We start from the raw sequence: 25,510 nt of genomic DNA, 5'->3' as shown, positions 1-25,510 counted from the left end.
GAGTCAACCAGGGTTGAATAGGCCCGGGTTAAGTCAGCCAGGTTCGAGTCAGCCAGGTTCGAGTCAGCCAGGTTTGAGTCAGCACAGATTGACCCATGTCTAATTGAGCCCAGATTGATTAGGTCTATGTCCAGTGGGCCTATGTGCAGTGGGCCTTGGTTGAGTCAGCCCGGGTTGACTGGGCCTGGGTTGATTGAGCCCGGGTTTCTTAAGCCTGGCTTGATTGAGCGCAGGTTGATTGGGCCTAGGTTGAGTGGACCTAATTTTAATGGGCCTACAGTAGGATGAGTAGGCCTAGGTTGAGTTAGACAAGCAGAGCGCCACTAAAGCCCCCCCCAACCTTTAAAAGATTATTTCTTTTTAAAAAAAGAGTATGATTTTTTAGCTTTCTATCATTTGTCCATTAGGCAAAATCTAACGATTTATATTACAACATTTTTTTGGTCTTCCTACCGTATGATGGCGTTTTCACTTCAACTCCAACTCCTATCACTAGAGTTTTATCATATCTCCTCCCTTCCCAACTTTTCCCAATAAACGATGATCAGTTTTCCCTGAAAAACGTCAGATTGTATAACCTTAGTTGAGTGGTATAGTACTTTGTCAAATTTAAGACAAAGAGATGTACTTCCAATCATAAACAGAGATAGTACTTCGAATTTGCAGCTGCTCCTAACAGAAATATATAAAACCGTAAACAACTTGAATCAGTCTTTTATAGCAAAAATATTTTTTACTAAAGATGTGCCATATGCCCTTCATGGCGGTAATAACCTTGTTTTGCCGAGGGCAAGGACGAATTTATATGGTATTGATACTATCAGATTTATTGGTCAAAAATTGTGGCAGACTTTGCCAAAAGAAAATTAAAGAGTCCCGATCACTGAAATATTTAAAAGAAATATTAAGTCCATCAAAACTTTGGACTGCAGCTGCAAATTGTGCAAAGATTTTGTTCCAAATCTAGGTTTTTGTAGTCAATATATTTTGTAAATTGTACTTAGTACATTTTGGCCTTAATTATATAGTTGGTCTTAATTAGCTAAACGCTTTTTTCTCCGCCAACTCTAAATAAATTGTTTATTATCATATATGATAGATGTCGATGTCTTTCTAGGCAGGGCCGCCGCCAGACCACGCCCTACCTTTGCCCTCTATCGGAAATTGAAGGTGAAAACGGGCTTTATACAGCGCTTTGAAGCGTGGTTATCCCCGCAAACCTTCAGTCTGGTATATCCATGTAAATCTTCCCCGCAAACCTTCAGTCTGGGCTTCTTTTTATACAAAATAGGTGTGATTGACTGCAGTGTTTTGTGTCAATTAAAAGCGAGTGAACTTCTGAGCCCCTCTTTCTCGATATATCCTGTTCAAACTGTTACCCAAAGCCGTGACATATTAAAGCCTTCGTTCTATGTTATTTTGTTTTGACGGACCAACGTTGCTAGCCTGAGTTTAAGATTGTCGAGAAATGAATCAAACATTAACAACACAGAATTACTTTCACATATTTTAACATCAAATTTAGGGCCTTTTGGGGCTCTTTTGGGAGAAAGCATGGAATGACGACGCGTCATCGTTGAAGAATAAAAAAAGATAAATTTCCAATACACCAGTACTTGGGCCCAAGCAGGCACTGCCCCAGCTGTTGAGAGTGGTTCAGAGTTCGGTCCTTGCCTCATTTTCAAAATAATCCAATTCAACTAGAAAACGCGAAACAGCATTTCTTTTGCGAAAACAACATGGCGGTGTCAAAGAGTGCCAATACATATAATCGCCAAAACTGGGAGGAATCGGTAAGCAATTTCCACAATTTACTCATATATCAGCGAAAAAGTAAAATGCTATTTTGGGGTTACAATGATTTACCCTAAGGGGGGTAAGACCAAGAGCCCAGCCTTGCCGCAAGAAAGATGAATTTATGTTATCACAAGTCAATTCAGTTCAGTCCAGTTCAGTTTCATTTGTTTTAAAATTACTAAACATAGAATATTCAACATTGAAGATGAATTAAAACATTAAACACAATAATCATAGGTGAATCTATTTTAAATAACATACAACAATGAAACTCAATTATAATTTTAGTATGTGACACCGACAGTGTCAGTAGCTCATCTCTGTTTCACCGTGAACTCTTCAAAATTTTGTGGGAAAAATCGCATTTGAGATAATCTCGGGAACAAATTCATGTAAAAGTTTACTTATCAAGTCTTCATCAATTTGCAATTCCTGAGAATGTTTTATTCACACTTTTGGCGCGCAAAACATCAGTTGGTTTAAACACCTTTCCCACCCCAAACTTAATTCTGATTGATTGACCAAATTATTTTTTGAATGATATGCCGATTTTGATATGTTTTAAAGGGTGTTCAGCCCCTTAATAGCTTGTTCTTAGGGTGTTTGTGGGGTGTTCTTGGGGTGTTCACCCTGTTCTTGGAGTGTTCAGTCTTTTAGAATCGATGCTCAAATTTATCTCAATATCTGTTTCAATGAATCCAGGAGAAAGAAAATGTTAACTCCCATTTTTGTGGATATTTGATAAAAACCTGATTTGAGACATGAGTGAATTCTACATTTTCCCCTGGTGCTCCTAAGCAAAAAAAGATAATTGCATCATTTTGCTGATGTAGATCTAGGTTGATAGGACAATAAGGCATTCACAACAAAGGTTGTTATGTAATTTTTGTACTTATACATTTACTTATACTTATACAAATTTTGTATAGGCTCATAACTTGTAGCAAAATCCTACAGAGACCACACAGGAAAAATGGAGGGCTGAGGGGCAATTTTTGAAACAATGAAATCCAAGTCAAATGTATCACTTTTACTCAAGCAGAACCTGTCATTACGTTGGAATATCAATAATTTATATATGTGTTTTTGAGAAATACACTAGGGTCTGTGTTGAATATTTTGTCTTTATAATAGTTGTCTATTTGATTCTTGAAGCTGTTTATGCTTGATGCATTTACTATCTCCTCTGGCAAACTCTTCCAGTAATTGTTGACTCTGTTACTATAAAAACACTTATTTTTGCATTTTTATGATAAGGTAAAATAAACTTTATGGATTCGAAGATTAAAGGCCTTGAGTCATAATAAATAGACCTTCTCTAAAGGGGATAATTCGGTTTCTGTGTGATCGTGCAGTTTCATGTCATATCTGCATCCAATGTTGACAACTTGCTATTGATGGAAACTGTTTTGTTAGTTAGTTCTAGATGAGTTCATTTGACCAGATTAAGGTCAACTTGTTGCAGCACCAAAATCATGACTCAGCAGATCTGGATACGTTTGGGTATTATCATGACTCAATGCCTTTAAGATTTCTTGTGGCATTTTCAGGTATTTTGGGTCATTATTTTTGTTTAGGTTGTGGGACCATTGATATTTTTATCATATTATATTTATTTAAAACTGTTTTTAGAACTTATACATTAAGAGTATTGTCATTTTTTTCAGGATTTTCCACTGCTCTGCCAAACATGCCTTGGTGATAATCCATACATAAGGATGGTAAGTGTAGTCAGTATTTTTGTGAAGATAAATTGAGATTAATCAAAAACGGTTGTATAATTTTGTTGATGTTATATTTTGTTTTGCTTGATTTATTGAAAAGTGTCATTAAATTATAAAATATGTAGTTTGGAAAATGTATAAACCTATGATTTATGTCTTTGCTTACATTTCTTGTATTTGAAGGGTTGAGTTTGGATATTAACAAGCTATTAGCTTATAAAACCTTACCTATATGTGTAAAACTCAAGGCCCGCTGGCCACATCCAGCCCAGCCTGTAATCAGGCCTTGCTCTAAGTAAAATGAAGGTGCTCCATAAAAAGAGCCCCTTAGAAACTCTAGGCGCTCTATTTCGCACCTCTAAGTAAATTTCCTTGAGAGCATCCTTCGAGAGCTTTAGGAGATCGAGAGCTTTAGGAGATCGAGAGCTTCATATTGAAAGCTTCGGAAGAATGTTAAATATGAAATTCAACAGTGATACCAGAAAGCACCATAATATGAAATAACAAAACATGCAACAAACACTATGTTAATATAAATATAGAAATATAATAAAACAAAGTCGCAAAATTGTTCAGATTTTTCTAGATATGTAAGTTGCCATCATTCGATGAGCTTTTATCAGTGTCAGTATCACCACTGTTATGTTCAGTTTCACATATTGCTTCATCAAAACGCATGGCTTTGAATCGAACATTTAACTTTGTTTCCTTTTTTCATGTTATCCATTCTATAAGAAACGCTAGAACATCTACTACTCGCAAAAGCAAATGAAAAGCAATGCGAAAATTTGGACGGAAACGTGATCGCTGATTTGCACAGGCGATTTTAAGTTATTAAGAAAAACAGAAAATAATATATACTTCAAAAGAAGATTAATGCTTGTTCAAAAATCAAATAAATCTGCCGGAGAATACGCTTGATGGCCTGTGTCCTTTATGGCTATTAGAGGGTTATTAAATTAAAAATGATATCAAAAACCCAACGTTGAATTTGCTGAATTTTTTCTCAAGGGGTAATCTTACGCAAATCATAATATTGCGGTCTGTTGGGAAGATTGTTTATGCTTGATCAAGTTGATTCAACAAATTCCAAAAATTTATTTTGCTCCGTGTTAATATTGTTTTTACGTTTTGAGGGGCTCTAGTAATCGCTCTCCAATGCTTTTTTTGGGTCCGCTCTAGGCGCGCGCGCTCGATCGAGCGCCTTTCCGGGCAAGGCCTGCTGTAATTATATTTTGCCCGCAAGATCATTTTATATTATTGTGTTTATATAGTGTGTTCAATAAATTTTTACAAGGGAAGAAACACAGAATATGCTGTCTGCTGGATTCTGTGAATCTTTCAATAAAAACAAGATAGAATAATAGAATTATCATTTTATCTTGTTAAATTGGAAAATTGAAGTAATTTTATAGTATATTCAAAAAGTAAATTAAGTTTAATAGATGCTAATATTTTGTCTGACATACACGGCTTCATCAGATTAAATGTGTTCAATAAATGTTTATCCTCTTTGGTCTTCAACTGAGTGTATGTTTTGGAAATTTGGCCCCCTGTGTGATCTATTATGACACCCCTGATCTAACCAAAGAGTTCTCTTTATATAAATTTACAGAATTATTGCAAAATTATGTCATTAGCCACACACTCTATTCCCCATCCTGAATGCCCTCTATGTGTGGACTGTGATGTCAGGGAAGCGTTATATATTTGTGTGGTTTGCATAATTTTCTTGAGACACTTACAATCATAACATTGCATAAAATGAGGTTAAATGTAAAAAGGCACCATTTTGATCTTTTGCCCCCCTCCCCTCCTGTGATCTCATCCCTAGTACACCACTGCCCATTGCTTTCATAGTGGAGCAATATTAACCCAGGGCCAAGACAGTTACATTTCAATCTGTTTAATGTGAAAACAAAGTTCTGTGAGTGGGCCTAACTGGCAGTGTCTGACCAAGATTTGTTTTATCTTTGGGTTTCCAAATGTGTGGTTATCCTCACTTAGTAAACAAAGCGTTTTATATCTAAAGAAAAGCCAATTAACTCCAATAAATAACTAACACAAACAAATAAAAGTAGATTGTAGGTGGCCATTCCCTATGCGTTTGATTCCAGTATCCCAGTTTCTTGAAGTAATATTTATCTTTTCTTCTTGTTGTCCTTCTTGTCCATAGAAGGTAATTTCATAAGCTTTAATTTTTATTAGGATTTATATTCTTTCAAGGCTCTTTTCTTCTTACATCTAATGTTTGTGCCTTCATTTTATCATTTACCCAAAGAAAGTTTATAGTTTTAGCCTCTTTGTATCAGGTAAGCAGGTATTTAAGTAATAATAAAATTATAGTGTGTCTTAGATCTTAGATATATCTGATTATATTTACCTTTATATTTTAGTTGAAAGAAAAGTATGGCAAAGAGTGCAAGGTTTGTATCAATACACTTTTTATATTTCGTTTTATTCTTCAATTCCTCTGCTTTCTAATGCTAAAACATCTTGTTCACACTTTTATATGTCATGCAAAAGGTGCTAGTAGGAAGTGTGAGATAATCTTCTGAAAGTAAGTATGAGATCAGTTCCTTCTGAAACTGATCTTATGATACCACACCTAAAAAATAAGCAGTGGCCAAAAAGCTTTTTTTATCAAGGTACGAAACTGTGGAACAGTCTTGAAAGAGAAACAAAATTGACACCCTCCCTGAAAACCTTCAAAGATGTGATCTACTGCTACTTTTACTTCATTTCCTTTTAGGACAAAATCTTGTAAAATAATGTAAATTGGATTTCTTAGTCCTAATGTTTTTTAACAGGTCAGGTTGAAAAACATGATTTTGTATGACCTGTTTACCTGTTTAATTATTATAAAATGAAATAAATAAAATGAATGATCCAACAGTTGTGGAATTAAGATTAGCATTTGTCACTTTAGAGGAGAATCTCTTTTGAATACAGCAGTTTTTTAATAATGTACAAGGCTTAAGCATGAAGTATATTTGGATACCTTTGCCTCTCTCTATCCATAAGTATTATTGGCCCATAATTATGTGTGCTCTCTCTGACTGCACTCTGCTATATTTTGGGAAAAGTGCAATATCGGTAGAGTACACAGTTGATAATGTTGATAAATATTAAAGGCAGTGCATAATATAATATAAACAACAAACTGACACAAAGTACCTAAAACCTAATTAGGGATATAGGAAACAATTCAAGTGATATATCTCATGTTTTAATGTAGTTAATGGGAAAAGAAGCGGAAGTATTTTAAATTGTGATTTCATTTTTTATTTTGAAATATTTTTTACCAGAATGCCATTCGATTTACATAACTGGTTTATAATCGAATTAAATTTGAAATGAAAAGTTTTCTTTGGTTTAAAAGTTATACCTCTGAATTATTTTGTTGTCTTTTAGTAAAGTAAGCATTTTCTATTGTTTTAGATATGTCAAAGACCTTTCACTGTGTTTAAATGGTGCCCTGGTGCCAGAATGCGATACAAGAAAACAGAAATTTGCCAGACATGTTCAAAGATAAAGAATGTGTGCCAAACGTGCTTGCTAGATTTGGAATATGGTATGTGCATGTGGGACAAAGTTTATAATTTGATGATAAAAATCACCTGATTTTTGCAATCTTGCATAAGCAAAGGAAATTAGGAGCTGCTGGACCTCCAACACCCCTTCTCAAATGCTCCTTTTAAATGGATTTATATGCTTAAATTGTCCTTTGGTGTATAGACCGGGGTGGTTCTAAGTTGCTACTCCAAGTTTCACGCTAAAAGCGATCATCAGGCAATTGTTGAAACCAATCTCTCTATTACAACTAAATTTGATGACACCCCCATAGAGATAGATATATGTAGACATTATTCATTATTCAATAAATGATACCTGTGATTAACTATATCTTCACGTTGATAAATTTTGTTATGAAATTCAGAGGGTCATCCAGGGTCTTTGTGGACAAAAATATGAATCTATTTGAAATGTTCGAATCATGTCCCTAGGTTTGCCAGTGCAAGTAAGAGATACAGCTTTAGCTATCAAAGATGAAATGCCGAAATCTGATGTTAATAAGGAATTCTACACCCAGAATATTGACAAGGAGGTAAGCATACTTTGCTCTTTTTCGTGTTATCAAGGTGTATGTTTTTTGGCCTCTCGAGCTTTTTCAATCTAGGGAGGTGTTCAGGCCTCATTTGCCAACAAGGTGAATGAGACAACCTTCATTTCCCGACAGGTTTGAATATTCACCGAAAAAGCACCCACACATGGCTAAAGATCCTCGTTTTTGATCTGAAGATCTGATTTGTATTTTACAGTAACTCAGCCTCTGTTTGTTCTTGATTTGTTCTTAACATTTGACCAATTTTGCGGCTCGTGTTCTTAAAAAATTGTTGTTATAAAAAAGAGTGTAATGCATACTCTCCAAATGTTAGATAAAGAATGAGTTGATAAATGGTACTACATACGCATACTATTTTAAGCCATATCTCAACAGCGTCGTCTTGAGTTGTAGATGCTGAGAGCCATGGGGCGAAGTGTGTAAATAGAATAAAGAGGCCTCGCAAAAATTTTGTCATATCAAAAGTCATATCAAAAGTAGAAAATAGTTGTATTCTTCTTTAAAGGCGTTTGACACAGGTAAAAGTGGCTTACAGCCACTCGACCACGGGCGGTTGACCAATCAAATTGCACAGAGAGAAAAACACGTGAACAGTTTCAGTCTTTTTGCAATCGGTGAAATCCTAGAGCAGCGCGCAATGGTTTCACGTGAGCGGTTTTCAGTACCTTTCTTGTGCGCGTGCTCTGATCAATTTGGCCTAAGTTATTTTTGGATTCGCTGTACTTATGCATGTCAAATACCTTTAAGAGCTCACTGTAAGCATTGTTACATTTTATGCTCCTGCAAAGGAAGCTCGTTACGCTTCTGAACAGGAAGAAATGTATTGTATCACATAAAAATAACTTCATGAAATACCATTAAGGAGACATACATTTTTGGTCTATGCTGGCGTATTTTTCAACATTCCTCTTTAATTTTTTGTAATTATTTATATATTTTCTGTGTTTATCTCTCTTACGCTTTATATAGCTTGCCAACACAGATGGCACAAATGCTGGTGGTGCAGTTGGCAAGTCTCAAGCTGCAAGCGACCTTCTTATGAAGCTAGCAAGGACCACACCATACTACAAACGAAATAGGCCCCATATTTGCTCGTTTTGGGTGAAAGGCGAATGTAAGCGAGGAGAAGAGTGCCCTTTCAGGTTTGTTTTCTATCTAATTTGTGTGGTGATTGTGTAAGTAATCTACTTTTAATCTAAGACCAAGAATCAAAGATTTTTGTGTGTGGTGGAATAGACTGACCATTGGCCTTTGGTCTCTTGCTATGGAGACAAACACTGTTACGCACGACAAGTAAAATTGATTTTAACAAAACGGACTCAGTTATACCTAAACTTTCTTTTAACCTCTGATACTAAAAGAGGCTCTTTTATTTTACATAAGCGTGTTTTTCAAAATATTTGTATTCTCAGGCCTAATTTACTAATACGATTTATAAAGTCTTGCAGTTCCACAAGCTCATTTCTTGCTATTTTCGTCATTCAGACATGAGATGCCTACAGATCCCAATGATCCGCTTGCAAGTCAAAACATCAAGGACCGATTCTACGGCTCTAGCGATCCTGTCGCTGATAAGTTGCTAAAACGTGCTGCCAGCATGCCGAAACTGGAGCCGCCATCAGATAGGTCAGTTATGACCCTTTATATTGGTGGACTAGATGGTCGTGTAACGGATCAAGATCTAAGGTAAGAGGTGTTTGTCAGTACTTGGATAAGATCTCAGTCTTGGTATAGCGTGTCATTTTGGTCGTGATACTCAACCCAAGACCTCAAATCAGATCAACAGCCTTGAGAAAAGTTAAGACATTGCACTTTGTGATAATCAATGACAACTCTTTAAGTCACGCTATTTTGAGTGAAAATGTCACTCTGGAGGCTCGTCAACATTGCAAGAGGCTTCAGAATTCAACCTCCTCCTCTTCAGAATTAAACTCCTCCCAAGTCTTTAGGCCCCAAAAATTATGGTCACTACAAAGTCTTTGTTTCCTCAATAATGCGTTAAAATTTATGAGTCCTACCAGCCTGGGGAACATTCTCCTTGGGTCTCTGTTTTAGAGAGGAGTCACTAGAAACTGTATGTGCTCAAGAATTCCCCGCAGCTTCTTTGCGCTCTTTCGTGTTTTTCAGACAAAACAGTTGTTGAATATAGCACTAATCTAATTATGTTATGTTTTTTATCCATTGAGAATTAAAGTAAGACATTATTTTGTTCGCCATTTTTCGTTTCCACGAACGACCCAGTACCAACGCAACACTGATTTTTTTCAGGGACCATTTTTATCAGTTTGGAGAAATAAGACAAGTGACAATGGTCACTAGACAAAATTGTGCCTTCGTTACGTTCACTTCGAGACCTGCAGCAGAGACTGCTGCTGAGCGCTCCTATAATAAACTGATTATAAAAGGAAGAAGACTTAAAATATTGTGGGGAAAATCTCAAGCAGATAAACCAAAAGCTGGGAAGGATGGTGGTTTACAGTTGACTCCCGTCCCTGGACTGCCAGGAGGTAGGTTTCTTCAATTATAGCACTGAGTTGTGGATATCAGGGGTCCTCTGCAGAAAGGGGGGGGCTCCCTTGGTATGGTTTCATGTTTTGGTGGCCATTGCTGTTCACAGCTGATTGTTGATAAATTCCGTTTAAAAGTCAGCACAAGGTAAATTTATGTGACCAGTTCCAGCTTCAGTTCCATAGCATGAATATCACGACTCTGGCGTATTCTAGTATGACCTCTCTTTTTCCCATACCAATGCTCTTACTCAATGCCTTTAAAAGAGCCTGTGCAACCAGCAGCCTTTGCGCGCTCGCATTTGTTTTGTTTTTCTAACTGTGTTCTTCTATGCAAGACAAAAATGGCGAGGAGAATTCGATGGGAAAAATTTTGGCATCAATTTAGCGCTTCAGATCGTTTTGGAAGGCTTCTATTTAGTTTCATTTTGCACACAGCTTGTGCTAACAGCTTTCCACCATTTTCGTGGACCACGAAAATGGCCGCCTTCCCAGCTTACGCCCGCAAAGGCTACTGGTTACCCACGCCCCTTTATGATAATGACCGCATTAATTATTGAATGTCTGATTTTGTTCAAAGTATGCAGAAAATTTTGGCTCAGGAATATTTCTTTTGTATATTAATTCATGATAATTATTTTATGGCGTCATGAGGTTTCTTCTTACTTTTGTCTTCCCTCGAATTAATCCTGTTATCACAATATCAAAAAGCGTTTGTTTATAGAAGCTATATTAGTGGTTTATGCGTGGTACGTCAGCTTCAAAGAACATCCTAGTATTCACTCTTGTTTGCTTTTATATTTGTAGCGCTTCCCACACCGCCAGTAAACTTTATCAAAGAGAAGCAAGGTGACGAAAGCCAATCAAATGCCACTGAAACATCATCAACTGATCAGGCAGAATCAAGAACGGCGCCAACATCAAGTCACAGCATTCCCATGCCACCAGCATTGCCCCCTATGCCCCCTCCACCAAGACTCCCTATGCTTCCTTTTCCCCCTCAGCAGGGTGGTCCATCACACAGAATTCCACCCCCAAGGATTCCACCACCACCTCCAAGAGGCCTTCCTCCCAACATGCCACCTCGATTTTATCCCCATCCAATGGGTGTACCACCTCGAGGGGGACCCCCAGGGCCACCTCCTAACATGCCCCCAAGGCCACCTGGTCCTCCACGAGGAATTCATTACCCTTCACAGGATCCGATGCGGATGGGTGCGGGAGCTGAGGGCTAACTTCGGTTGATGACTGCATGAAACTGAGAGTCTGTGATCAATAACCTATAGCAACAGATGGCATCATAAACGATATTTACTGATGAAGCCGTAGAGCACTTGACGGATGCTGCCATCCACAAGAAAAAAGCCACGAGATTTTATATTTCTGTCAAGCCGTGTCTGTTTTTGCTTTCCAGTACAGAATTATTCAGGAGTACATTGGCTGATATCGTGCCCTAATGTCTCTTTTTTGAAACACCGTGTCAACTTCTGTATCATTAACTCTTTATTATTTCAAACTTTTTTAACAGTTATTTTAAAATGACATAGTATCTCCATGAGTTCGAAAATGATTGAAGAAGAAATTTGTTTTATGTAAAATCTACTTAGGGGACAGTTGGAACAGGGTTTTTACCTCCCTCTCTTCCTTATCCTCCTTAATTTTCCTATGCCAGGGCTTAGCTATAATGTCAGGGCTTTTCTCTAACATAACCTAACATTTATCTCAGGTGAAGATGATTGCTTGAAGTGCCAGTTATTCAAGGTAACCCTAAAATCAAGAGCTATTTGCATGGCGAAATTCCAATTAAGGCAAATGACTTAACATAATCATAATCTGGACTTTGTGAAATCCTGTTAGTGCACATTGTCGAGTGATAGCAGAAGAAAATTGAAAGGAAATGATATCACCAATATTTAATTTAGGTTTGATTGCATTGTACCTTAATTTTTTCTTATCTTTGAAATTTTTTTGTCTAAGTATTGAGTTCTGGAAAGATTATATGAAGCTGAGGTCTTGTAGTCACTTATTCGTTCTTCCTGATATTCTTCTGCTGGGATTCAGCTCTCTTGCGAGATTTACGGTGATTTAAGTAGACCCAGACCTCTTCTTATGTGCATATTGTATATTTGGTTGAGTTAACTCATTAGCTAGCAAATGCATCTAGGTGTAAACCCACTTTCTTTAGTTGATTTCCCGTATGTGGTTAGGACCTGTTATAAAAGCAATTAAAAACAAAAAACCACGGTGCATTCCACGGATTTAGAGGCTAAAATGGGGTTGGGGGGGTTTGGGGTAAACATACTAAAAACCAAGAGAATCGCGAATTTTTAAATTTTGAAAATGTTCAGGGAAGTCAAACCCCTTGAGTCCTTTCCCTGCCTTTGCTGTCCCTGAAGTCAACTGCCAGTTGACCATGGCAGGGCCCATGCCACGAATTTCCAGGTGGAGGGGCCAAGTTCTATACATCGGACTTAAATTTAGTGCTCCAAAACAAGGCCTCTATGGAAATGTTTGTGCTTACCAAAAAAGTGGGGGGCCATAGCCCCTCCGGCCCCTTTCCGGTGGCATTGGCTCTGCATGGTACCTAGCGAAAATTCACAGAACAAATGACCTTGCAGGTACTTACATTTTCTTCCTATAAATCGGTCATCAAGGTTTTCGAAAAGCCAATATTTGAATAAAGTTTTACAGTTCCCATCTTGCTCTTATCGCAATCAGAAGTAGATTTGCTTCATCTAAGCAACTATTACAAAGTAAAACTTGCAAAAGCTCAATAGCGTTATCAAACCCATATGTAGATAACCGCTGATTTGGTTTACGAAAGTGACCGATTTAAAAAAAGAAGCACTTTCCCTTAGTAGGTTCGCGCTAAGGTTTATTTTCACGAGAAACATTTATTCATGAGAAGAAATAGCAATTTTTCATATTCAATTCAATTTTTCATGATGACGTCATTTAACAGTTTGATTGAGTTGGATAATTTACGTCCACGAGTTGAATTGGATGAAATAATTCTTCGCTTAGGCCATAGTTAATGGCGGACGACAACAGCAGAAATGACGGCGTTAATGTTTTTCGGTTGTTCTTTTCTTGGTTTTGGACCTGCACTGGCACTGTTTGTATTAACTGTTGCCCCTGATGCACAGCAAGTAATCGTGATGATAACAAGGTGAGTATATTGAATCAAAACAGGAATAGGCTCTGCATGTCGTTTTGAAAATTGTAAAATTTCTTGATCCATACATAGATTAGTTGTTATGAAGTTCCCAACAGAAAACCATAAATAATTAAGTGAGCGAAACTGCGATTGTCTAAGTTGCCTTCCATTTCTATGAATGATTAAGACTTTTTATTAGATTATTTGTAATTTAGGCCAAGATTGTGTGTTTTACCAGCTTGGTATAGGCCTACACATGCTACACTTGCAAAATATGGCTTTTATTCTAATGAAATGGTATTTTTCGTCTAATGAAATGGTATTTTTTCTTGCAGTTCATTCTTTTGGCTTTTGGCTCTTTTTCTTTCCTCACTATTCTGGATAGCAGTTGTACCACTGAAAAGCTATTTGGTTTTCGGTGTTACATTTTCAGTTCTGTTTCAAGAACTTTTTCGGCTGGCATTTTGGAAGATTTTGAAGTAAGTGCTAAATTATAAGCTTTTCTGACACTAACTGTGAGCAATCAATTGCAACTCTTATTTTTCACTTTTGAAGTCCCATGCACACAGACAATTTTTCCTTGACAAGTTTCCTTGTCAGGCGTACTTGTTTGTGTTGATTGGTAAAACGTTTTTTGATAATTTTTGCTTTGCTTGTTTAGGTTCACCCAGCAGAGTCTGTAGCTTTTTTGCAAGAAAGATTTTCGGAAGTTAACACTGTTAACAAACAGGCAATTTTTACTGACTTGCATCATAGCAACAGCCCTGTACTAAGTATCACAGCAACAGCCCTGTACTAATTTTCTATAGAAATTTTAATGACAAAAACCTGAAAGAAAAGGATGTAGGTTTAGTGAAAGGCATTTTGTCATCATAGACAGACAAAGGACTGGTAATCAACATGGTTGAAGAGCTGACAGAAAATTTACCAATTAACTTTGAAGGGAAATTTGTCATGACTTTGGCTGCTCCACTGCAGTGTCAAAATTTGCCTCTCTCATGCAAAAATTGACAGCACTTCGTTGAAAGGAACTGGCAACTGTCTCACCATGTTATTATCTTGTGGAAAATGTCCTTGCTAACAGTCACCATGAGCATGTTCCATGAGAGACAAAGTTGTTTTAGGGGAGTATCCTAGAAACCAAAAGAAATATTATTCATTTATGGTTTTTAAGTAAACCTATTGAAAGTAATCCTGAGGACTAAGCCCCCTTTTCTTCCCCCTCTGATTTTACTGCTCCTTTTATGGAGCATATAGGATCCATTATTACAGCAAGTTTTAATGATCTCGTGATAGCAAGAAAATTCACTATCTTAACCTTTTTCTCTCTTTTGATATAATAGGAAAGCAGAGGAAGGACTCATCTCAATAACAGGATCACATTCTCCTTTGAGGAAATTGAGATTTCATTATGGTAAGCAAGTAACAATCATTCTTTATATCAGATTAGTTTGTAATCATTTGTTTATATTTTTATTATCATCAGGTATGATATATATAATATACATGTAATATGATGTTATAAACCAACTCATATCAGGGGTGGAAAATTCCATTAATAAGGTTGGCTCCTGGTGGGAGACCAGCGGCCCTTTCAGTGGTCTCATGCGTATGGCCTATGGTCTCCTAAAACGGAACTCTGGTGACAATGGTGAATAATTCCAGTGAAAATTTGGTTACTTCTTGGTTACCTAGTGTAACAATAAGTTGTCTTTAGCAGATAAAAACCAGTTGCCCCAGGGGGATGGGAGACTCAATTGTCCAACCCTCTGCATAAATGTATATTGCTACATAGGAAAATATATGTATGAATATATAAATTTTTTTGGGTAGTATTTTTTGCATAATTTTAATAAACCCTTGTTTGTTATCTAACTAGTCTGTGTGACTTATTTTGAAATTGACAAACTTTTTATCATGTACATAAGAGGTGAAGGTGGTCACTACCAGAAATCCAGTGATGGTTCAAAGGCTAGCTTTATTGTTGTTGATAGAATTGCTTAATTATCATAACACCCATGCTAAATAAGATTTTTTAGGCCCAATTTCTCTGATTGAAAGATTTACCATTTTCTAACACGATAACTCTTTCTCTATATATTCTAAAATATAATATATAGAGGAGGAGATTTGATGAGAGGTCCTAAATTCTTGTTTGCCCTACTTATCTTGTTTGCTTTCTATCATCCAAAAAAATTCTGTATCTTCGACAACAATGATAAAAGAGTAAGCATCTATGCAGTATTGAATGTGTGTTAAATGTATGTTTTGATAGATGAGTTTCATTGCTGCAAGCAATGGCAAACATTGGCTTTCCTGAAAAGTCTTTGTGAAAAGGGAAATCCACCAGTGAAGACAAATAGTATTTTTCAAATTTTATCAAACTCAAGTAGATTTTAAAGACTATCTAATGCTAAACAACTGACAGAAAATGGGGATCATGATGGGAACATGATACCTCTCAGATACACCCCTTGTTGCAAGGATGAATTTTTATGTTTTTTTTATAATGATAGTGTCTGGTCTTGGCTTTGGTATCATGAGTGGTTTGTTCGCGATGGTTAATGTAATGGCTGATATAACTGGTCCAGGAACTGTTGGTCTCTACGGAGATTACAAAGATTTCCTTGTTGTGACAGGTTAGTCTTCAAAACGTTTCTTTGTGAAAGCTTTATTTTAAGACAAAGATCTGTGATTTTTATTGAATTTTTCTAGTTTGTAGGTTTGTCCTTGATGAACTTTCTTATTTTTATGTTAAACAATCAATTTATTTGTTGGAGATAGGAATTAATTACTGTAGTTTTATGCTCAAGGTATCAATTTTTTGTGAAGGAATTATTTTAAAAGTGCTTTCATTGACTTCAAGTCACAATTTATTGAGAAAAGTTTCAAATGTGATTTGAATCCCCACATAGGTAGTTTTTTCGCCAACATTTAACATCATACATCCCCCAATAAATGTCAAGCCCTGCATTAAATGGTTTGTTGATAATAATATTTTATAGATATATTTATTGATAGTAAATTTGTTGATAGTAAATTTGTGGATCTATAATTTGGCAAACTTAACTTCAAAAGGACCTTCACTCAAATGATTTATTTAAACCTGATCATCTTTGTTTCAGCCTTGCTGACTAATTGTTTTGTGCTTTTAAACACTTGTTGGGGCATTCTGTTCTATGATGGCTTGGAGAAAAGGTGCTGGTTCCGCTTAACAAGTGTTCTTCTGTCTCATATGTTAGTCTCCTTGCTGGTAAGATTCATTTCTTAATCAAATATATTTTTAATCTTTTGAGATTTATATATTTATCTGTCAACAATAACCATCTGCTGATGTAAATATCTTCCCAAATTTCATTACATTATGATGATAGCTTATTATGCCCAACTAAATTGTGAAGTTTCAGAATTATGTCTTTGGACCCTTACTTTTCGTTGTTCCAGATTGTGGTATAGTATTAACTTGACTAAAACTCCCCTGCCTTGTTTTTTGTTCCATCACTTTAAAGAGTTGTACATCAAACATGCCAGTTGATCTGTATATTTGTTTCAGTCACATGATCTTTACCTAGTTTCTCCAAAATCCAGAAGTTTCTAATATACATACATACATTACATGCATGCATTAATTGATTTGTTTAAGCAAGTTTAAAAATTTGGTGGCAAACATGGACCTGATTCTTGCAAATATACCCACATTAAGCTATTTTCTATGTTCACTATACTTGGTTGTGTTGAACATCGACTGCTACTTTTTTAAATGAGAAGACACAATTATCCTGTGAGATTTGTTCATTTTTGACCATGGGTTCCGACACAGGTTGAAAGTGGGGGGGGGGGAGGGCAAGGGAAAATTTAACACTCATAACAAAAGATTTTGAAAAAAGCTCTATTGTTTTGCAAAAGAGTGGGAGGGGGAAGCCCTGTTGACAGAAAAATAAGCACTAAGGAATTGGAAATCACCTCCACGTTGCTAGATTTTTCCCAGGAAGTAAGAATGTAGAGAAGAATTATAAAAAATAATCTGTTGCATTTTACAAAAGTTGTAAATAGCAAAATTAAGTGTGATTTTTATGAGCTAGAAATGGTTGAGTGGGAAGGGTTATTTCCTCAAACGGGTAATCAAAAGATGATGTGTACCTTAAAGAGCATGCAAAACAGTGCTTTACGATGGATAATTATTTCACAAATGAACTGCAGTTCAGCAACTGTAAGCCATCTATATTAAGCAGAACCTTTCTTCATATGATGCTTTGTGTGTGTTTACCAATTCTAACTACAATTTTCATTTGCAGACCGTATTGAACTCTCGGGGATTGTATCTTGTTCCACTGCTTGTGAATTATGGTGTATTGGTTGTGTATCTACTCTGGGCTTTGAAAGTTGTTGGAGTAAGTTTTGCCAATGTGAAGAAATCGGTTTTCCCTAATTAGAATCATGACTTTTTTATATTGCTATTATGGTAATATCCACAATACTTGACTTGTAAACCTGTAAAAAATGTATGAGCCATTGTATAAATGTAGTTTTATGTCAGATTTACCAAATTCGATCTTATAATTTTCTTATATTAATTGGTGTTTCTTTTATTTAGTTTGGAATCTTTAGGACAAAGTCTGAGTAATTTTAACAGAGAGTTATATGCAATTGCGGAAATAATTAGAGAGCCAGAAAGTATATTTGATTTCTCAAATTTTGAACCAATCGGCTACCACTTATATAACTGTATTTTCATTGTATATATGAAGTATTGACCTTGACACAGTTTGATGATGCGTAACGTAAGTGTGCCTGTCCAAAAGCCCTTGCAAATACAAATTTGCTTGACTAACTGTACCAAAAAAGCAGGCCCCCCATTTTTTCTAGCTTACCCAAATATTTGACACTAGATGTTGGCAACTTTGGACACTACCTTCTCATACCACTAAACTATCCATTTTCTTTTTGCTGACTTGAGTTGGACTCTTTCTGCTTCTTCTATTACTCATACCTGTGCACTTTGAGTTGTTTAAAGAGTCCACTATTATCTTGTATTGGTTCCCAAGTACTTTTTTGCAATTACCCTGTCTTCTTTCATAACTGAAATCAAGAAACTTGATCTTAAATTTAGCCTTTTACAAAGGCCTTCGTAAAGGTCTTCAAGGGCGTAGCAGATGCTAACTGTTTAGGAAGGCTTGGTATGAATCTTGCCTGGATACTTTGCTTCATCTGCCCGAATGGAGCCTGAAATGTGATAAAATTAGACTCAATAGGGGCTTTAGCCCTTCCAGTCCCTTCGTAACCTACGCTTATGCAATCCCCGGGCGTCTTCCTAACATTTTTAGGTACCCACGGGAACTCTTTAATTGCCATTTACAAGGCATAAGCCTTGGCCGTGCCACTCCACTTTCTAGCCCCTCCACAGGTTATGTTACTGGAAATACTGATAAGTTTCTAAGGTAGTTGGGGGGTCCGAAAACATCCAATTTGATCGTAGCTCTTTCCTTAACACTTCAAATAAATAGTTACAGGCATGCTAAAATTAACAAATAACGAACAGGTCAGAGAATATTCTGATGATGACTGTCGCACCTTAACGGAAGTCTATTAAGGAATTTCTACTGTTGGGGGTTTAATGGAAAATTACCTTTTCTTACTGTGACGCAAATGAAAGCAGAAATGAGAACGAAAAAGGGCAATTCTGCACCCTTGATGATAATGGGTGGTGCCGAAAATAGATATGTACACAAGCAAAACAACTCAATTAATTAAAACTGTTTTGTACAAAATACCCTGCACCTTAGCGTAGTATGACCGATAGATAAAAGGGCTTAAGGTGGGGGGTGCCAAAGCCCTTTGGAAAAAAATCCGTTTCGAAAACAGGGAGTCACCCTCTTTGTCAGGAAATGTGATTCAAAGGGAAAACGGCACTGGCAGAATGCAAATCGAAAACAGCTTTACAGGAATGTTGTTGTTGCTGTAAAATCTGCATTATCTTTATATTTTTACAGAAAATTATTTTCTTGCGAGTTCTCACCAATTTTTCACACATCAGTTGTTGTTAACTATAGAAAATATTGCTAAATGCTTGTTTTTGACCACAATGGTGTTTCGCTATTGATGATAAACATCGGATCGACGAAATCACGCGTTGTATTTAGCAGATGTGCAACAGGAAGGATTAGGCCTACTGCAAATAAAGAAGGTAATGCCCTTTTGATTCCTGTAGGTAATCTCTACTAAGAACAAGCCGTCCTTATAGAGTATCACATATTATAAAAAAGCATTAAAGGGTGCAAAGACTGTTTATAAATAATTTTTATCAGTATCTGATCAGGGTTTTAGTTTTCATCATTCATCAATCAGTTTTCATCATTCATCAATCAAGCCTAAATACAATTCTACATAATACATTACACCTAAATACATACAAAATACAGCACTACACAAAGATAAATTAAAATTAAAGATTACAGAAAAAGAACTGTACATGATTGTATTTAAGATTGATTGATCTAGGAGGTTGATGGCATCACTGCAGGGGTGAGATGCTACTGTGAAGAAGGCTGAATTCGAATCAATATTGTTTTTACGTGCTTGCTATAGACTATGTCTGTCAAAGAAGGCAGAGTAAAGATGCCTACTAATGCTGAAAAAGTAAAAGTATAGTTTTTTTGGCAAAATTTTGCTTCTTGATACTTAATAACTTTCTGGGAATGGAAATTTCTAGGCGATGTAGCATCTAACAACATTGGCATTCCAATCACATTTTTGTCTTTTGAATCTATTCAGGGATTAACAAATGAGAATGATGTTATAAACTGAAATGTCTTCATTTTTACCAAGATATGGCTCAATCAATAGCCATTCATGAACTGACTAGAAAAGGAACAAACAAAACAGTGATGGGTAACTTTTTTCTTTCCATAGCTTCAAAAGAATGAAGTAACCTATCACCTGTAGATTGACTTTTCGTGATGGAAGAAGGAGTTCTTGTCTATGATTACAGTGACATTTTGCACCTGCATTGCCAGACATGTTATCAAAAACTTTGTCCAGAACAGCAGAATTGCACCCAAGCAAGGTGCCTTAATTGTGACATACAGATGCATAGCTGTAAAATAGATGACCACGAGACAATCTGTGCAATGATGCCTAGGCCATGCCCAAATGCTTATTACGGCTGCTCCAGCAAAGTTCCAACGCATGAGGTCGCAAAGCACCTGGATACTTGCCCAGCCAATGTGGTCCAATGTGCCATGGAATGGAATCGGTATCCTCTTTACTCAAGGGTAGGTTGTAATTATAAAGATATAAAATGTAAACATACATTTAATATCATGTACTCAAGTAATAAATAGTTTTTACATTAATAAGTAACATCAACATCAATTAGTAAAGCAACATTTGGTTCTGACAAGGTCAAGTTTTTTTTAAGAGAACCACTCCATCTAGAGAATCACATTTGTATTTGTTTCTACCTAGCATTCGAAGGTAGGTTTTAGGACACTGAGATGCTTATGCTTATCAAGCAGTTTCCTGGTCCTTCCTCTCGATGTGACCACACCTCAAGATTCCTATGCCTGGAATTACAGAGAGCTGGTGACTCTCCTCACTCTGGGTGAAAGTTGGGTCATGCCAGGGACTAGAACCACAGACCCTTGGGTCTGTAGTCAGTGCCTCTAACAACTGAGACATAAAGCACTTGGTTTTGGCCAGACTGATTTATTTTCATTTAAGTACATAATAATGGCACAAAGTCCAGTCTAGCAGCTGTTTTTTTCAAATGAACAATTTCTGATGGTAGAAAACTTTTGGTTTATCTAGAACTTGAATACCCAAATCTAACATGTGTCTACTACAATCCTACTGCAAACAGTAGCCATTTGTCTTGAATTTATATCATGTTAGGGCCATGTTATAAATGTTATAGCACTCCAAGAATGGTTAAAAAATGCCTTCAGAATATGGTGCTCTCATCTCATAGTCTTTGGACTAAGATGTGAGTTCTTCCTTTAAAAAATGCCAGACCGCATATTATGCAGATTAGTTATAGTTAGCTAATGTTTTATAATAGCTTTTATTTCTTTCTTGTACTGATGTGTATTACTTTGTTTTTGAGTACAATTTTTGCTCAAAAATATCTTTTGCAATTTATGATTCACAAATTAATTACCATTTTCACACATTGTTTCTGCTCAGAAAATGAAATTTCACAGATTATTAAAAACTCCAAAAATGAAGAAGCAAATTGTAATGATTTAGAAGTCTATACATCTATAAAACTTTGCATTTCACATTGTCTTCCATTCTAAGAGCTTGTCATGCACAGCTTCAATTATATGAATTCTACGAGAAGTATCTTTACTGAAGATCAGCTCGCACTTCTGATTTCCAAAGAACTAAAATAAGTCTTTCTATCATTTGTAGGAAAAATTCACTCTCACAAACCTATATAGTTTTGCTGAAAATAAATTTAAGCAGGTATGCACCTTTATACTTTCTTAGCCATTCACAAATAAACTGATTCTTGTAATGTAAGAGCAGCATTTGATTAACCCAGCAGTACTATAGGAAAATTGAATGATTGTGATTGCTCACTAGAAACAAAGGGTTTTTATTATATTAATTGGGTACACAAGCTCCCTTCGAGAACATTTGTAGATATGGCCTTTACGAGGCAATCTTATTCCAACTTATAGCTTTGCTTATATCACAGGCGTTACTCATTTTTTAACAAGTTCCCCGGTTGGAATCTTCACTGTGTTCTTTTGATATCGAAATGAAAAATTTGTATTAAGTATAAATCATTTTTCTCTAGAAGGTCTTGTGCACTTTTATTATCCTTTACTATCTAATGGCTTTTTTGTTTTAAGGCGATTGAGCACTGGATTCCTTTCCCTGAAATAAACCCTCCAAAAATAAAAGGACAACTCGACATTGAATTTGCTTTGAGCGATCAAAGGAAATTAGCAATGGAAAAGAAGAAGAAAATGATGATAGGGAGATGGAAGGTGTCAAGACGACGTGAGGTAAATAAGATAGATCAAGGCCGTATAGACCAGTTGGCGAGCTTGTTTGCGTCCAAAAACAATTTTGTCACTAACGGCCCCGCTCTTGTTGATTCTGTATTAGGTTCCGAACAATATAGAGAGGAATCTTCAGTGGCCAACAGCAATGAAAATGCGAATAAAGAAGCGGGGCCTGAACAAAATATTTTGGATAAGCCATGTTCAGACGATCGAACTTACACACGGGAAACTCCAGTCCAAGTAAATTTGCCATCCAAAGTTTCATTGGAAAAGCTAAAAGAAGAAAAAGAAAAGTATATAGAAGAAAAATTGAATAGCACTATAAAAGAAAGTAAATCAGATGATTTGGAATTTAACGGTTCCTGGAAGTCTAATCACAGGAGACCGATATTCGAGGAAACTGATTTAGTTGGTAAAGGATCAGAAAAGACGCTGCCAGAAATCGATGATAATAATGAAGTAGAGCTTGTGTTCAGTGTAGATGTACAGTCAGAGGATTTCCATTCCGAGAAAGAAGCGATTTTGATATGTAATGCCAAAAGTGAAGTACCGAATCTTCCCCGACGTTATTTGGAGCATTTGGAGAACGCACGAACGGAAGGTCTGGGTTTGAATGTTGTGATTGAAACAATTCCAAAGTTTCAAAGTACCTACCCTATGTATAGCATTCCATGCCAAGTTAGTCTCAGACGAGATCAGTATTGTTCACATTTTAAAAATGTTCATGATGATATTCATGGTGGCTTGAACTACTGGACGCAGCATCGTTGCCCCCTGGCCCAATACGGTTGTACATACATAAGAAACCGACTAAGGCCAGGTAGCAAGGAGGCTTCTGTTGTCTTTGATCACGATATAGATAATTTTGGTATAAGACCAACGAAAGTGCTTAATTGCGGAAAACAGGAGACTGGTAATGAGTTTGCATTGTTGTGCCTGCCAGTTGAACTGATTGAGAAAATAGCGATGTATCTTGATAGTTTCAGTATCAACCAGTTTTCGAAGAGTTGTAGAACCGCACGTGAAGTTTGTCGTAGTTTGCTTCAACAGAGAGGTATAGTTGTTTTCGACTGGGAACGAGGATATTACCCTGATGGTTCAGTAACTTGGCGTGTTCGTCGAAAGGTGAGTTCTGATTTGCTGAAACTTAGACAGTATAGGACAATGCCAGTCAGGTATTGAGCTTGAAATGCTACCACTGAGAGATGTCTGCTAATTAGAAGCTACAAAATGCGTTAAATCTGAACAAACGGTTTAAGGCATGTTTAAAAAGTGAAGCAGTTTCTTAAACCTCTTGCACTTATCATGAACAAAAGAAAAGTCTAAGTTTGAGAGTACATAATTTTAAAAAGCGTGCTTTCATAAGCATGATTGAGGCAAATCTGAATTAGCAAGCGTATTTTCAGTTATTTGCCAGTGGTGGGTCTTTCTGAAACTTAAACTATCTACCTATCATCCCTGAAAAGTTATTGCTCACGTTTCTCTTGGTTATTTCAGCAAAAGGCTTTAAGTGATGCTCTTTATTAGCGTTAAAGTTTATATTTTATATGCTCTTTATTAACAGAAACCTTTAATTTTGGTATAGACACACTTTTTGATTTACTTTGAATTTAGACTGAGAAACTTGATAACTTTAGAAACCGTGGGCTGAATATCAACTTTGGGAACGCAGAGCCCTTCATAGTGGTCAAAACAGCCTAAATTAAAGTGGCACGCCAAAGTTGCATTATCTTTGGTGTCCAAACTGCACCATTGTTTTTCTGAACGAGGCGTTCAATGTACTGTCCAGAGGAAGGACGAATATTTTCCAGTAATCTTTGGTGAAGATGCCATTCCGTTTTCCTCTTTAAATGAATCCACTTTATCATTTTAGCGTTGGTTTTTCACACCGGCTTTCTCAAAGATTGATACGTGGTGCTTCACTGATGAACCTCCTATTGGTGAACATTTGAAGAAGTGCCAGTTCTACAACAAGGTGTTGAGGAAAAAAGTGCTTAAACTCCCGATTGCTGATCCAGGAAAGATCAAGCTGAAAAGTGATTGGAGGGTTAGTCCTGTTGAGGCCGAAGACTGAGAATTCTAGCTACAATTTTGATATTAAAATGTGTTTGCAGACGAAATCTCTACTGTGGATGTAATGGCATGTCTAACAGGCTGGGGTAGAGTGGAAACCCTACCGTTTTCGAACTTTAGCAACGATTTTGGCTAAATTGCATGAAAATTTAGTATCCGAAAATTATGTTTTCGTAAAAAGATTGAAATTTTTCCACTTGCTTAGCTGGTATTGTATTCGTGCATTACACGATCATTTGGAGCTGAAAGCCGACATCTGCTTGGCTATTCATTAGCTGCGGTCCTAAAAGCCGGCCTTCATTTCTCAGGAATTAAGTCCTACGCATAGGACCCATTGGAAGTTTGCTCGAAGACAATGAAATATATTCTCGAATCCCAAAAAGACCTGACGAAAATACCTGCAACGGGGACCGGGGGCAGGGGGCATGACCCCGCTCATTTTTTGCAGAATGCTTCCAGCTCACCTTTGTCTGTGTTACCTGTTAGCCCTTCTGTTTGGATGCAGCAGCGATTTTTGATAGTTTTTTATGCATTTTTCTATTATTTAATAAAATAGTAATCTTTAATGTGAGTTACGGGACGAAATTTTTTCGGAGATCCAAAAATGACTTTTAGTTCTTAGAATTAAATTTTGTGGCTAATAAATGGATTTTTGCACATGTAATAAAATGGGACAGTTTTTCGTATTCCTTTTTTGATGAGCTGCAGATTTCTAGACTTTTGCGAGGTATATATTTATAAACGGCTAATAAATCTGGATGGCTTATATTTTTTTCTTGTCGAAAGATACTGTTCTCGAGTTGACCAAAAATTAATATACATAAATGAAGACTCTGCCATTTTTGAAGTTAAAAGTAATTTCAATGTTTCGGGCATAACTCTTCATCAGGTAAACAGAAAGTTGTAAAGAAGACAAGGAGGCTGTAGCAGCGACTTGAAGATCCTTTTTACGCCCTACGTTGGTCTGAATCAGATAGGACAACATTTACAGTGCTGTTTAAACTTAAAGAAACACAGTTTTCAACCAAAGTATACTTAATGCCTGCAATGAACACGACCTCTTCCCCCTAACGCACCATAACCTTTTACGCCATCAAATATTTAACACTCGAAAT

General features: G+C 36.5%; 3 protein-coding genes across 4 annotated transcripts; all 3 read left to right on the top strand.

Annotated features, from left to right (window-relative positions):
- The first annotated feature begins 1,699 nt into the window (after nucleotides 1-1,699).
- Nucleotides 1,700-12,163, top strand: LOC135696778 (pre-mRNA-splicing factor RBM22). The gene is made up of 9 exons (XM_065216291.2): nucleotides 1,700-1,793; nucleotides 3,465-3,518; nucleotides 5,918-5,947; nucleotides 6,963-7,095; nucleotides 7,529-7,629; nucleotides 8,617-8,789; nucleotides 9,133-9,333; nucleotides 9,916-10,154; nucleotides 10,962-12,163. Exons 1-9 carry the CDS (start codon nucleotides 1,740-1,742, stop codon nucleotides 11,387-11,389), a joined length of 1,413 nt encoding a protein of 470 aa, XP_065072363.1. The 5' UTR covers nucleotides 1,700-1,739; the 3' UTR covers nucleotides 11,390-12,163.
- Nucleotides 12,164-13,163: 1,000 nt separating this feature from the next.
- Nucleotides 13,164-17,900, top strand: LOC135696780 (gamma-secretase subunit APH-1B). Its single transcript, XM_065216292.2, has 6 exons — nucleotides 13,164-13,323; nucleotides 13,647-13,790; nucleotides 14,655-14,725; nucleotides 15,828-15,950; nucleotides 16,437-16,564; nucleotides 17,607-17,900. Exons 1-6 carry the CDS (start codon nucleotides 13,211-13,213, stop codon nucleotides 17,742-17,744), a joined length of 717 nt encoding a protein of 238 aa, XP_065072364.1. The 5' UTR covers nucleotides 13,164-13,210; the 3' UTR covers nucleotides 17,745-17,900.
- A 133-nt stretch (nucleotides 17,901-18,033) lies between these two features.
- LOC135696777 (F-box only protein 30) lies at nucleotides 18,034-25,071 on the top strand. Of its 2 annotated transcripts, XM_065216289.2 has the most exons (5): nucleotides 18,034-19,495; nucleotides 20,221-20,582; nucleotides 21,721-21,774; nucleotides 22,167-23,447; nucleotides 24,196-25,071. In XM_065216289.2, exons 2-5 carry the CDS (start codon nucleotides 20,268-20,270, stop codon nucleotides 24,394-24,396), a joined length of 1,851 nt encoding a protein of 616 aa, XP_065072361.2. In that variant the 5' UTR covers nucleotides 18,034-19,495; nucleotides 20,221-20,267; the 3' UTR covers nucleotides 24,397-25,071. The 2 variants fall into 2 exon arrangements, with proteins under 2 accessions (XP_065072361.2, XP_065072362.2); XM_065216290.2 differs by lacking the exon at nucleotides 21,721-21,774.
- The last annotated feature ends 439 nt before the right edge of the window (nucleotides 25,072-25,510 follow it).

The sequence above is a fragment of the Rhopilema esculentum genome, chromosome 18 (assembly GCF_057945365.1).
Source record: "Rhopilema esculentum isolate cy_ngs chromosome 18, ASM5794536v1, whole genome shotgun sequence".
Lineage (NCBI taxonomy): Eukaryota > Metazoa > Cnidaria > Scyphozoa > Rhizostomeae > Rhizostomatidae > Rhopilema > Rhopilema esculentum.
The sequence above is the reverse complement of the archived record's forward strand: the minus strand, read 5'-3'. Positions and strand labels throughout refer to the sequence as shown.